We start from the raw sequence: 15,098 nt of genomic DNA, 5'->3' as shown, positions 1-15,098 counted from the left end.
GATACCCCTGTTCATGAGATCATTATTGATTCCAGTAGTTGTAAAACATATATGACAGATATCACATAAATTAATATAATGGGGAAACCACCACTGATAACAATGACCACACAAATTAAATAGTAAAAATGTGGGGTCTGAAGAAAGACAGAAGCTCTGGTATTTTTGGTCACTCTATGTTGGTATATTGGTATCATTTAGTCACCGTATAGGCAATGCTTTCTATTTCATATTCCTTAGAGCCCAGGTGTCCTTTTGAAACTGATTAGAAGTACCCAACACGTATACAGAAGTAATAGCTCTCACTTTTACAGTAGATGGAAGCCTGCTCAAAGAGACTTGGCATAAGAACAGAAAATGAAGGCAACAAACCTCAACCAGAACTTGGAACTTCCGAAAAATAAAAATAGTTGTCTGTTATTATAACGTTTATCCCTATTATAGTCATGCTTAGTCAATGTTATTGATCTGAAGACTCCCTCTAAAAGGGGTATTCCAGCATAAAGCTTCTATCACTTATCCAATAAATGATAGATTGGTGAGGATCCGACTGCTGGGATTCCCATCAATTGCCAGTATGAGTTTTTCTAGTATGCCTTTCCTCCAAATTGCTAGGAGAGTAGACATGGTGCCATATTCAACCATATGTCCTAACACTTCATTAAAAGTCCAGGGAACAGCTGAGAAATGTGTTAAACTGCTTCCCGACAGTGCCACAGACTGTTAATGTAACTGCAAGGTACATGCTTGACCACCACGTGGAAATTGCTGTGGATACCAGCAGTTGTAGCTCTGCCGATTTCTGATTTATCACATATCCAATGGAAATTGGAAGTATAAATGCTTAATGCAGGAATATCCCCTTAAAGGGTTTCTCCAGTACTAAATTATTAATGACCATTAACATTATGGTCCCAGACAACCGTTTCAAATATTATCCAGTGTATAGGTGGTAAAGGCTCCCTTCTGCAATACTCAGCTGGAGTCTCCAGGATTATAACTTTGATGGCCTATCCTTAGAATAGGCCATCAACAGTATAGATCCGGGATAGTTATTGTTCTGGCTGAGATCGGAACCCCATCCATCTAGCATTTATCACTTATCCAGTCAGATAGATGGTAAATGCTACAGGCTGGAATACCAATTTTTTGTGTATTCCAATGGTAAAAATGTTTAAAATCCCATCTAATGGCTCATTGTGGTCATTGAGGTCTGAGGTCTCCAGGCTCTAGAGGTCTCCAGTTCCTTTGACAGTCAAATTGACTGTTTCACTTCACGAATTATGACATTTTATAATTTTAAAAGTTTTCTTTTTAATATATTCAACAATAAAAAATTACAAAGAGGTCCTTTATTAAGTCTTAATCTCTGTCTTTCCTCATGATATTAACTTTGGAGTTTAAACTTGGTTGGAACAGTATTATAAAACATTTTGGGAAAAACATGCAGATCACCAAAGCCCAACTAGATGCCAATATGGCAAAGATTTCCATGGCAACTGTGTATTTGCCCTGAGCACTGAGAGAGGCTGGGATATATGAAATCCAGACACTGAGGAAAGCCAGCATGCTGAAGGTAATGAATTGGGTCTCATTGAAGCTGTCAGGTAGTCTACGAGCCAAGAATGCTACTATGAAACTAATGGTGGCCAGAAGAAAGAGATAACCCAACATGGTCCAGAAGGCAATGGGTGAACCCTCGTTACATTCAACTATGATGACTATAAACTGGGTATGGGTGCTGTATTGTGGGAATGGAGGTGCAAGGAGCAACCAAGTGAGGCACAAGACAAACTGTAACAGGAATCCAATGAAAACTATCATGTAAGATACTTGAGGTGTTGCCCATTTCCGTAAAATGGTGCCTGGTTTTGTTGCCATAAATGCAAGCACAACCATAACGGTTTTAGCTAAAATGCAGGAGATGCATAGAGCAAAGACCATGCCAAATATAGCCTGACGTAGCAAACATTTCTCAGGGTGGGGGTAACCAATGAAAGCTAAAGAGCTGAGAAAACCAAAGGACAAGGACACCAAAAGGAGACAACTCAGGGAGTAATTATTGGCTTTAACAATTGGGCTGGATTTATATTGAACAAAAAGTATCAAAATAAAATCGGGGGCCAGAGAAGATAAAACACTAATAGCAGTCAAGGATGTTCCAAGTGGATCTTCATAAGAGAGGTACTCTATGGACTTTGGAAAACATCTGGACTTCTCTTGATTTGGCAGCTGATCCCATGGACACGTAATACAGTCAACAGAATCTGTAAGATAAGCAACATGGTCTGTGGGTGATGCCAAATGAAAAACTCAGCTCTGCTGCAGCTTACATGGTTACATAGATCCACAGTAGATCTATCAAGTTCAATCTTATTATACTTAAAAACCCCAGTTGATCCAGAAAAAGGCAAAGCCATACTTTAAATGGCAGAGACACTATTACCATAGAGTGGAAAAATGACTTCCTGACCCTTGTGGCAATTGGACAGATCCCTGGATGAATATTCCATGGAATCAGGATTTCAATTGTATTAACTTACATTAAAAAGTATAGTCACAAAATGTCAACACCTTAGTGACCTCTGTATATGGTTTGTTAGTGTTCGAATAGGGGACTTCATCTGGTGCATCTCTTTTTCATGGTGGAGCTTCAGAAAAAGAGTTTTATGCTATGCACTGTACAATAGTGATACCTTAGCTAATGCTGATGGGCTCAAGACATGGTTTGTAAGATGTTTGACACAAGAAAGGGATACCTTCTGTCAGCCCGTTGAGTCTCCACAACTTAAAGGATAACTGTCATATTATTTTTATTTTTTTGCTAAAGCTTAGGGCAAGTGATAGGTAACAACGCTGTGCTGCTAACTCGTGCTTCCCCGGGAGACAGAAGGCTGGGCACAGGAGTCTTAGGAGTTTAAATTACATTCATATTCCCCCTTTCTATGCAATCTAATGCTCCGTTACATTCACTGACCTGCGATCCCTGTGAAGGCTCCCTTTCTTGTGATTGGTGGTCCCAGCAATTAAATCTCCACTTATTTAATAGCTATACCTTATCTAATGGATAGGAGGTAACTAATTAGAAATGGAATAATTATTTAAGGCTCACGTGTGCTGTACTGTGGAGTTATTGTGCACATTTCTGAGAAGATATCATGGTTGGTGAGGTTGGAGAAGAAAAGAGCTTGTAGAAATTCTTTCTCCTTTAGTTGCTACCTTTCCACAAAGAATAGTTGAGTAGAAAATTACATACAGGGTACCTGTTTTATTAGTGATCTCTCCATGAGGACAAGGAACACACTCAAAGCAGCACACAGGTTCTCCTCTTCGAACTGCTTTCCAAAATCCTTGTGGACAGCTTTGACTACATACCGACAAAGGGACCTGGAAAGTGGAGACAGATGATAGATAGATAGATAGATAGATAGATAGATAGATAGATAGATACAGTAGATAGTTATCTTAACCTACTATTTGGAACTAAAACAGTCTCACCTGACTATCTTCTGTTGCCCACCTTAACAAACTTGCATTTATGATAAAGAATTGACCAGCGGCTGCTGCGGTGTCATAACTGCCAACCTTGACCTGTTGTATGCCGCTGTCTGGGCTCATCTGCCAGTTCACAATGTCATAGACTGCCGGAGGGTCTCCATTATGATCAAAGTAAAGCTCTCTGCCACCATTTAGTTTCAACCTTGCTTTCTTCATATAGTAGAGAAGCTTCAAAATAAGGAAGCAAAATTAGAAGGCTTAGATGATATAGATTATATAGACATTATTGTGACTACATAATTATCATAGTGTTTTTACTATCGGAGCATACCTATAAGGTACACGGAGATAGCAGTTTTACTAGAGTGCTTGTGTCTGAGGGGACCCATAGGCCATGCAAGAGGACAACAGTACTATAAATGACACATGGAAAGTGGAGGACCTGTTACAGATTTGCATGCAATCAAGTTATGTCTTTTATCAACAGAAAATGCCTAATAAAGCTGAGAGGTTTGTACAATATGAGAATTACCTGCCAGGGCTTCAGTTGATAAATGTCTGCACAATTATTTTGAGGCAATGGGCTTTTGTATAGTCTACAATTGTTCAGATCATCCAGTGCTTTGGCTACAACAAGGACTGCGGTGTACACATTGTATGTTGTCCGTAAGTTGGAGACATCAGTAAAGCTGTTCTTGATATTTTCCAGATTCTCTTGGCCTGTACATTCATTTAAATAGTTGTCCAAGGCATCTGTCGAGTTCTTGTCATGAATGAATTTGCAGTTAAAAGTTTGTTCCCAAAATATATTTATCCAATCCCTTTCCATAGATGAGTTTGGGTGAACTGCTTTTAAGAACCTGCTAAGTCCTGGAATACTTCCACTGTAAAATGCTAGACCAATGGTGCCAGTTAAAAGCCTTAAAAATTGACCAATGGAATGAAGGCTAGAGGTAGACCAAGCTTCACTGGCTACAAAGGTTTTGTTTGTGATGTTATGCCTCAGCATCTCTACTAGAATTGGGATTAGTTCTACATCTGTGGAGAAGACAATGATAACCTGGACAGTAGACTCTCTTATCACCTTCACAATGTGAGGAGCATTGTGATTTGGTTGATTCATCATAATGTTTTCGGCAAAAGCGACGCATGCTCCCCCTTTTATTATCTCCTGTCTGACCATCTGAATCCCTTGTTGACCATAATCATTATCCACAGCCAACAACCCAACCCAGGTCCAGCCAAAATGCAAGACCAGTTTGGCTAGTCCCAGAGATTGGAAGGCATCACTTGGAACAGTCCTGAAGAAAGATGGGAATTTTTTGTGGTCACTCAGTAGATGACTTGTTGAGTAATGACTGATCTGTTAAAAATATCAAAATAAAAAAACAAAGTTATTTCATAAACTATACCATCCACAACTCAGCAAAGTTTTATTTACCCACATGGCACCATTTCATAGATGACCTCTAGTAGACCTTTTGAACCGGAAGTATAAGAAATAACTATGGTAGGCAACTAAAGCATTCCTATGCTCCCTGTATGATTTTTAAAGCTAGGGCTATTTGGTTATCATGCCACCATAGTTAGCTAAGGCCTAGAAGAGGACAGTATTGGATCTCCAGTATAAAAGTACTCAGGTAAGAGCAACAAAGATGTACAAACCCATGAAATTAACCAGATTTTTTGCCACATTTCCGCAATAAGCATAACTACTATAACATACAAAGTTATAGCTTTAACTTTGATAATTTCACTGAGAAATGTCACCAAGGTTGTCATATCCTTTGAGCTTTGTTTGGAATTTGGTAACCGAATAACAACAAGAAACAAGAGCAATCAAACTTACCTACTACATTTGATTTTCTCTTTAGTGAAGTGGAGTTTTTTGTAGCCTCAATGGTGGATTTCTCAAGGGCAAACTAGCACACTACTTAGTACAGGCTAGTTCAGCATCAGCCTTAAAGTGTCATGACCATGGTTATGGTCGTGACTCCTTGAACCGCAAGCAGTTGCCTGCGGTCTTGTTCTTGTTGTCAATCACAGGTGAGGGCTGAAGTATGTTGCTCACCTGTGGTTGCCACTGGCAACATTATGTATTGGCAGTATAGCAGCCTGAGCTGTGGCTAGGCAGCTTGCTGTCAAGTGCATGCGGTTGCACCTGCAACGTGTGTTTATATGTGTGCACTTTCCGTTCGGGTGTGCACAGGGTTTATTGTGTGTGTATTCCCCTTTAAGTTGCTGTTTTTCCCTTGTCAGGTGTAGGAAGGGTTATCTCCCTTCTTTGTGTGAACACTGGGTATGTCTGTATATGTCTCCCCTTCCTTGCAGCTTGGCCAATGAGACTCCCGTTCCTCCGTATCCAGGAGGAACAGGTCGTCTTACCCTGCTCCTAGTAAGGGCCACCCTGAGGGCTAGTAGGGACTTAAAGGTTCCGGAGTATGAGCCCTCCCACCATCAGGGTCGGCTCATATAGCTAGGAGTCAGGGTCAGATTAGGGACGTTATAGGAGGTGCCCTGCTCCCTGATCCTGTGCTCCTGGCCAAGTGGTGATTAACATCTCCTGGCATCACACAGCTGAGGGTTTTCCCCATCCTCAGCCATGACATAAAGGGGTTCTACTGTTACATAATACAAATTATATGCATGTGCCCAGAGTGTCCCAGACACTGCTTATTACCCCAATATATCTCATTTTTTCATGACAGCACTTTCCTTCCCTTTCTCTCAGCTTCACTACATCCTGGTTGGTTGTGTACATTCAGAACTTCCGGTTTTCAGTATCTTCCAGCTTGTTTTTTATAATCAATACAAAAATACTTTGCTCTGTAACGTTTCATAGGCTTGGTCCACCTACTACACTGTTGTCTCTGCAGCAGCCAAGACGCTGAGGTATATGTGTCAGCAGCTTACCTGTCTGAGCTTCACCGGTTTGCTCTCGAGTTGCAGTGCAGCCACGCCATGTGAAACATAATGCCGGGCCATGCCCCCTGTGATGCGCTGTCTAAGCCACACGCTCAGTTTCTTCCCCAGTGTGCATTCAGATTAAGTTATTGATGGTTTAGGTGTGTTTGATTATTGCAGGCTGAATGACTGCTCAGCCTCCCTATCATAAACGCAACTAGGGTTCTGTTCCAATGGGGCACCGAGTCCTTAGACCTATCTGTTCTGATCCAGGGACTCAGCGCTTTGTTAAAATCCCATGCTGGCAATACACACTTGCCAGTCATAGGCTTTACTCCTTTGCTGTGCTCCCAGTTCTGTCCTGTTCGTATTGGACTGCGATTGGCCTTTGACCCCTCTCTGCCTCGTGATTTGGTACTATGACTCTCGTCTGTTTCTGACATCTGCTTCGCTATTCTGACTACCCTCTGTTTTCTGATTTAGTACTGTAGTGTCCACCCAGTTTCTAACCATTGCCGTACAACCACATTTTTGTGTTCTCATCTGTGTCTTGCACTTAGCAGATCAAGGAACGTTGACCAGTTACATGCTTGCCACTTAGGGCTTACACTGCATGTAGGCAGGGAAAGTGGTTTGGGTTCCAATCAGGGCTCACGCTCTCTGTGTTTCCTGCCTACTGTGCTAACTATATGTGGCAAAAATATATAGTGCTTGGGGAACTCTGGAAAATAAAAAATAAATCATTATGAAAATGGAATACCCCCATTAAAGACAGGGACATAACTACAATACTGCTGCCTCCTATGAGCAATCAACTAATATAATACTGCATCATACGTATAAGAACTACTATAACACTGCTCCTACTGTCTGTACAAGAATATAACTACTATAATACTGCCTCCTGTGTACAAGAATATAACTACTATAATACTGCCTCCTGTGTACAAGAATATAACTACTATAATACTGCCTCCTGTGTACAAGAATATAACTACTATAATACTGCCTCCTATGTACAAGAATATAACTACTATAATACTGCCTCCTGTGTACAAGAATATAACTACTATAATACTGTTCCTATGTACAAGAATATAACTACTATAATACTGCTCCTATGTACAAGAACATAACTACTATAATACTGCTCCTATGTACAAGAATATAACTACTATAATACTGCTCCTATGTACAAGAATATAACTACTATAATACTACCTCCTATGTACAAGAATATAAGTACTATAATACTGCTCCTATGTACAAGAACATAACTACTATAATACTGCCTCCTATGTACAAGAATATAACTACTATAATACTGCTCCTATGTACAAGAATATAACTACTATAATACTACCCCTATGTACAATAATATAACTACTATAATACTGCTCCTATGTACAAGACTATAACTACTATAATACTGCTCCTATGTACAAGAATATAACTACTATAATACTGCCTCCTATGTACAAGAATATAACTACTATAATACTACCCCTATGTACAATAATATAACTACTATAATACTGCTCCTATGTACAAGACTATAACTACTATAATACTGCTCCTATGTACAAGAATATAACTACTATAATACTGCTCATGTGTACAAGAATATAACTGCTATAATACTGTTCCTATGTACAAGAATATAAATACTATAATACTGCCTCCTATGTACAAGAATATAAATACTATAATACTGCCTCTTATGTACAAGAATATCACTACTATAATACTGCCTCCTCTGTACAAGAATATCATTACTATAATACTGCCCCTATGTGGAAGAATATAACTACTCTAATGGCTACTTGTCCTGATAAAGGTAGAATTGGTTCATGATGATGTTACCTGAGGATACCTGTAGAGCCCCAAAATATGTGCAATGAGAATTGAATGGGTGGAGACTGCGGGCCCAATGACTGCAGTGAAGGGGACCTCTAAAGTACATCGGTAGTTGGGGATGGCGGCGTTGATTCCTGTTAATACTTGCAATGAGCTCCCTAAGTCCAAATGGAGAGCATCACATGAATCGTAAGCTTGGAAGCCAAGTGTGACATTGGGCAGAATATTTGGGTCTTTGTTGATTTCCTCCACAGCAAACATCATTGCCTGAAGTTGTTGATAGCTTTCAAAGTGGAACCTAAAATTTAAAGGGCATTTAAACTTTAAACACATAAAAACAATCAAATACAAGTACTGTATAAAAGATGTCCATCTTCAACTGCAAACAGTTTTTCTGAAATCTTGCAGGCAGAGAGCTACCCTTGTCTCCTAGTCTCCACCATCTTTGAATGGAGACCGACTGTTCGCCAGCATAACATTTCCATACTTGAAGTTCTGGGTAATGGGTGGGGCTTAGTCCATATTGACTATAATGGACTCTGTAGCCTGTGTAGTGCAGAAAGATCTGCAGGAGTTGAGCAGAGACTCTCCAGTGCATCATTTACACCAGAGATATGTGTAATTGTCTACATTTACTTTCTCATCAGATCTTTTAAAATTTGCCATTTTTAGAACCAATTGAAGTCAATTACGTTATTCCTTGGCCTATTCGGATGAATTGGATTGAAATGAATCTTAGGAATTTCTCTCATCTCCTAATGTATTTCTTACTATTGGTAACTAGGAGATTCCTTCCAACAAATTGGCTACTCTTACTGGGTAGACGTAAATTATGTAGCCTAAACCAAGCCCTCTCCGCCTTAACTTCCTGGCTCAGCTGCACTAGAATCAGAGGGGGAGAAAACATGGCTGCAGCCCAAGAAAAGAATATAGCGATTTTCTATTTCATTTGTCATGGTCGACAGTTGTGATATCAGATAAAAGAGGAAAATAAAAAAAGGAGATTAAGTTAGGTTTTGTTGGTTGTTCTTTTTTGGGTTTGGCGTCTGTGCTGAGTGTTACTTTAAGGCACATATTCCAGTATTTTATATCATTAAATGATGTCTTTTAAACATAATCACAGAGCAGTTCTATACAAGTAGCAGTGATGCCTCAGCAGTAATATGGACAAATACAGTAATGATACCCATAGATTTGCAGGGTCAATTAGAAACGATGTCCACTTAGCAATGATGTCTACATACTAACGTTGTGGTAATTAGTACAATTACCCCTACCCAAAGCTTTGTTTTATGTGTGTGAATTACGGTTTATTAATTTAACCTCACAGCAAACTGTGGCTCAGTAGGGGTTAACTCCCTTTTGCTTTGGGTACAGGTGTTTAGCTGTGTGGTGCTCTATGTCCCGACCCTAGCCTGTGCAATAGATCTCAATAGATCTGTAGGTGTCAATAGATCTGCCAGGTCACTCTGCCTATTGGAGCATATGCTAGAGCTATAATCCATTTCTCCATCTGATGTAGTTCCGTCTGTCCTTCCCCTGGACTGTTCTTAGATTTGCATGTATTATGTTTGCCTGACCTCGACTTAGTTCTGTCTGCGTATCTTCCCTGTGTCTCTGACATCTGTGGTTGAGATTCCAACTACCGTACATCAGGACTATTCCAAGAGAAAGAGGCCTGTTGGTTCCCCTGCAGCAAATATCAGATACCTGTATGGTGGTTAAATGGTAAAAAAACAGGGTACCACCAGGAAAATGCCCTCAGGGATAACAGGTTAGTTGGCACAGTGGTTCCACAACCATTGTCCGTAACATTAAATAGTCAAGTTTGCTCTTGGGGCCCATGAATCAGGGCCATGTAGGTGGTAGTATGTCTCAGGCTAATGAGTCCAGAAAGAAGCTCCACTCAACTTTCAGCTGCTACGCTTCAGCCAAGAGTCCTTGCTTAAGACACACGGTAAAAAAAAAAAAGATGATGCCCTCTTCTATTCCCCTTGGAGCATCATGCATAATGTGCATGTATATGCATGTGTACAGGATATTTGTAACTGGTATAACCAGGTTTGATGATTTGCATTGGGTTGTATGGTGCAGAGCTATGCCAAATGGTGGTCCAGAATACTCAATGATTTGGAACTGTTAAAAACCTTCAACCAACCACCCCTCCAAAATACTAATTTGCTCTTCTACCATTTCCCAGCTTAAGTCAAAAGTCTCAATTGTCTTAAGACTTTATGAGAAAATCAATGTTTACAGCCCCCGTTACACATACAGTTACACATAATTCCTACTTACATTGAGCAGGTGGTCCTGGGTGGTCTCTCAGTGAAAGACGTAGGGTGATAATTTGTGGCAAGATGAAGAGGAAGCACAACTCCAAGCATTATATGCCCTGGCTGTGTAACTCCATGAAGCTCTGAAATGTCCATTCTGCATTTCTGTCCATTGCAGTAGAGAATTAAAATAACGTAGGACATGGACATGTGACATACTCCCCTGCAGAACCTGACCACCATGCTTTCATTAGACCTGTGCATTTACTGTATCTCTGAGAGACATAAGAATGGAACAAGTAACTATAGAGTCATAAAAAAGTTTTCCACCTAAACACATGGCCTTCTTTTCATGGTTAGACTTATTGGTTTCTAATGTAATGGAAAAGGATGTAAATTTACCTGGTTTATGACAATTCCCGAATTTTTAGTAAATCTTATGATTTGTCCTAAGAGCATTTCAGAAGGACATCAGGAGGCAATCCTTGAGTTCAAGCTCCCTTGAATTCTTATCTTTGGTTAAAGATTTCCATATTGTTGACCCAACATTAATGTTGTGAGAATTCTAAAGATCTAAAATCAGTTTCGAGGAGGTTTCAGGGTTTTACTTCATTTTGCAGACAGGTTAGCATTCCTATCTTCTATCCAGTCTAAAAGCCCTTAGAGCCATCTTTAGTCATCTCTTTCTCCAAAGTGACCTTACTTAACAACATACCATTGTCAGTCCAAAACAAGTACTTTGGACTACATCTGTAGGCTTTATGGGCGTCATCTGTTGATAGGACCTTGGGTCTGTAGTTGAGTTTGTGACATTATTTAAAAGAGAAGTATTAAGGTTTTATGTTGTATATGGACATATGATGCATACAAATTATATTAACGATAGTGGATACAGTTAAATTGCCCTAAGAAGGTGTCACCTAGGATTGTGTTGCTTCCTAGGAACTTGCCAGTAGCACATGGTGAAGACTGAAGTACTGAATGTCCTCTTTTTATGCACAGAGCTAACTGCTCTCCAAGGTTTCTTATTAACTCCTTAGTTCTACCCTCGCCACCTTGTAAGTAATTCAAGGTGAAATGCACAGATATTTGGTCTTTAGACAGAAGGGTTAAGGATTGATGGATTCTCTATGGAACATTTCTTATAGCACAAGGATTGGTCCCTAGAAATCAACTTACATAAATTGTCTTGCCTTGAGATTTCCCAGCTGTGGTCTCTAGATGAAAAAATGAAATGACTGTGATGGGAACTATGTGGAAGCAAATTGTTTAATTATGTGAGCTTCTCATTAAACCATCAATCATTGTCTTCAGACATTTCTGAGATATGAGAAAATATAAAAAACATATTGTCCTATATATTTGAAAGGTAAATACATCAAACCAGCTACCTCACATTTTTTAAATTTGCCCTTATTTGTACTCGATAGCCTGGACACTACTGAAGCCTTTCATGGCTGCCATGATAAGTTCCCTGCTGCTGTGTGCACAAAGCACAGGGACAATGTAAAGTCATATTGACCCTAGTAGATCTCTATTAGGGTGAATAGGACAAGGGATCAAAAGATCTTAGGTTCTAGCTAATAGTTATTAAATAAAAAGTTTAAAAAAACAGCAAAATATTTCAAGTTTAAATCACCACCCCCCTTTCCCAATTTTACATCTAAAAATATACAGGTATAAGCAATAAATAAAAATAAACATATTAGGTATCGCCACATCTGAAAAAGTCCAAACTATTAAAATATAAAAAAAATCTTCTATATGGTGAACGCCGTAATACCGGCAATACCAACGATGCTCACTGATCCACATTGAGTGGTCCTTCTTGGTTCTGTTTTGATATCCTTCATTCTGAAGCTAAGAATAGCACTGTTTGATAAGAGCATGTCTTAGAAGTGTGAGCAGAGTCCTAGATGGGTGAAAAGTGTGGTCACTGTTGGAAATTATTAAAAGATAGGGACACGGATATATCAAAACATGCAGAAAGGACTTGCCAATGGAATGAGACTTTAATCAACAGACATCACCACCTTTATCAAATAAAGGCTGAAGGCTACTTTGGGGGATCACAACTTTTCGTTTGGAAAAGAGGAACATTTACTATTCCCATGAGATGAATCGCAGGGTTAGGCGGGCTAGTTCCAAGAGGGTTCTCAATTTTACTTGTTACATGTGGTCCTCTCTTATCAATATAGAACCTGGGAATGAGTGTGGACGTGAGTAGACAAATCCATGGCAGCATGATCCTGTCTCACAATGTAAAGCCATGCAAAGACTGCAATCAGGATGAATATTTTAAAAAAATTTCATTTAAAATTTTTCCATAATATAGAAAGTACATTATAGTGCAATTGTATTGTGCAGCAGTTGTGTGCGGTTCTGCTGCGATACCGCAGCTAGATAGAGGGACAAGCACTATTGGAACAACTAATTGCAACGGGTGTGATATTGCATGGCTGCATGCTGGAGGTAAACTGTGAGTTTGCTGTGAGTCGGACCTTGTGCGCCTGTAATTTGACCACTGGCTCCTGGTATTGCCCATACGGCACAGGTAGGTTTAGCGTTAGGTTCCTGAGCTACTTGAGACACCTTGGCACAGTGCTCGGGCTCAGACATGTCCTCCACAGTAGGATATGTTGGCTAATCTCTCAATTTTACATCAGTATGAGGATTTAGTAAGACCGCAGATTGCACCTGTGATTGTTTATCACATCCACACATTTGCTATCCTGTGTAGGATGTCTATTGTGGTATTTGTGGTCCCTGGCATAGATGCACTACTGCATATGGGGTTGATCACTTCCTGCTTTTCATTACCACGCCAATTTATAGTTTATATATAGAATTGTTTGGAGGTGTAAAAACTCCTAGTCTGAATGTGCCTTTATTTCCATCTACACGCAACATTCTGGTGCACATGTGAGGCCTGGGCTATATCAGCCAGTCTTGGGTGGGGCTTAGTGATGAGCGAACATGCTCGCCCAAACTGCTGTTTGACTCGAAAAGTAATGGGACAGAATAATAATCATAAATCAGACTTTCACTTTTTAATACTTGGTTGCAAATAGAGTTGAGCGGACACTTGCATGTTCGGGTTCGACGGGTTCGGCCGAACTTCGGAAAAAAGTTCGAGTTCGGGACCCGAACTTGACCCGAACTTGACCCCGAACCCCATTGAAGTCAATGGAACCCGAACTTTTGAGCACTAAAATGGCTGCAAAAATGTAATGGAAAGGGCTAGATGGCTGCAAAAGGCATCAAAATGTGGTTAAGAGCATGGCAAGTGCTCTGCAAACAAATGTGGATAGGGAAATGACTTATAATAATATAAAATACGTAAACAAAAAAAAAATATATTCTTGCTCTAGGAGGACCAGGTCCATATGGAGTAGGAGGTTGAGGAGGCAGTGGATGTGGTGGTGTAGGTGGAAGTGGCGGTGGAGGAGGAGGTAGTCTACACTTCTTTTAAATGTATTTGTATTTTTTTAAATTAGGGTACACCCCAAAACATTGGGAAATATAACATGTGATAACCCCCTCCAGTCGTGCTAAGTAGTGATGAGCGGCAGGGGTCATATTCGAATTTGCGATAGTTCGCGAATATTTTGTAGAATATTCGTTGAATATTCACAAATTCGAATATTTGTTATATTCTACGATTTTGGCAAGGTAATGATCGTGTAATATGCAAATTTCCGTAATGCAAGTTTTTATTGCAAATTTTTCAACTTACAACTATTAGACAAAGAAGATTATAGCACTATATTATTTAAATTGCTATAACTTAGTTTTTTCGAATATTCGTAATATTCTAAAACAAGAATATATAGCAATATAGCAAATATTCGAAAGAAAAACTAATATAGAGCAATTTAGCTAATATAATTCTATAATCTTCTTTGTCTAATAGTTATAATAAAAAAAAAAAGATTATAGCACTATATTAGCTAAATTGTTCTATATTCGTTATTTTTTTCAAATATTCGCTATATTGCTATAACTTAGTTTTTTCAAATATTCGCAATATTTTAAAACAAGGATATATAGCAATATAGCGAATATATAAAAAACAAAACAAATATAGAGCAATTTAGCTAATATAGTGCTATAATCTTTTTTTTTATAGTTGTAATTTTTTTCCAATCTGAAAATTACAACTATTAGACAAAGAAGAATATAGCACTATATTAGCTAAATTGCTCTATATTTGTATTTTTTTGAATATTCGCTATATTGCTATATATTCTTGTTTTAGAATATTACGAATATTTTAAAAAACGAAGTTATAGCAATATAGCGAATATTCGAGAGAAAAAAAACGAATATAGAGCAATTTAGCTAATATAGTGCTATAATCTTCTTTGTCTAATAGTTGTAAGTCGAAAAATTCACAATAAAAACTCGCATTATGAAAATTCGCAAACAACACTACTCCTAAAGTCAAATATACTGCAGCCTTCTCATTGGCCCACAAGCTAGAAACAGAGAGGGATCATGTGTACTGATAAAAAAAAAAGATTGAATATTCAAAATGAAGAATATATATCACTATATTCGAAATAT

The 15,098-nt window shown here is 38.9% G+C and overlaps 1 protein-coding gene across 1 annotated transcript; it reads right to left on the bottom strand.

Moving 5' to 3' along the window:
* Positions 1–1,362: 1,362 nt before the first annotated feature.
* On the bottom strand, positions 1,363–10,688 carry LOC122925502 (extracellular calcium-sensing receptor-like). The gene is made up of 6 exons (XM_044276857.1): positions 10,555–10,688; positions 8,266–8,557; positions 4,031–4,861; positions 3,499–3,726; positions 3,264–3,387; positions 1,363–2,267 (listed from the first exon to the last, which is right to left on the bottom strand). Exons 1-6 carry the CDS (start codon positions 10,686–10,688, stop codon positions 1,363–1,365), a joined length of 2,514 nt encoding a protein of 837 aa, XP_044132792.1.
* Between the last annotated feature and the right edge of the window lie 4,410 nt (positions 10,689–15,098).

This window comes from Bufo gargarizans, chromosome 2 (assembly GCF_014858855.1).
Source record: "Bufo gargarizans isolate SCDJY-AF-19 chromosome 2, ASM1485885v1, whole genome shotgun sequence".
Lineage (NCBI taxonomy): Eukaryota > Metazoa > Chordata > Amphibia > Anura > Bufonidae > Bufo > Bufo gargarizans.
Note: the sequence above shows the minus strand (reverse complement) of the source record. Positions and strands in the feature narration are given on the sequence as shown.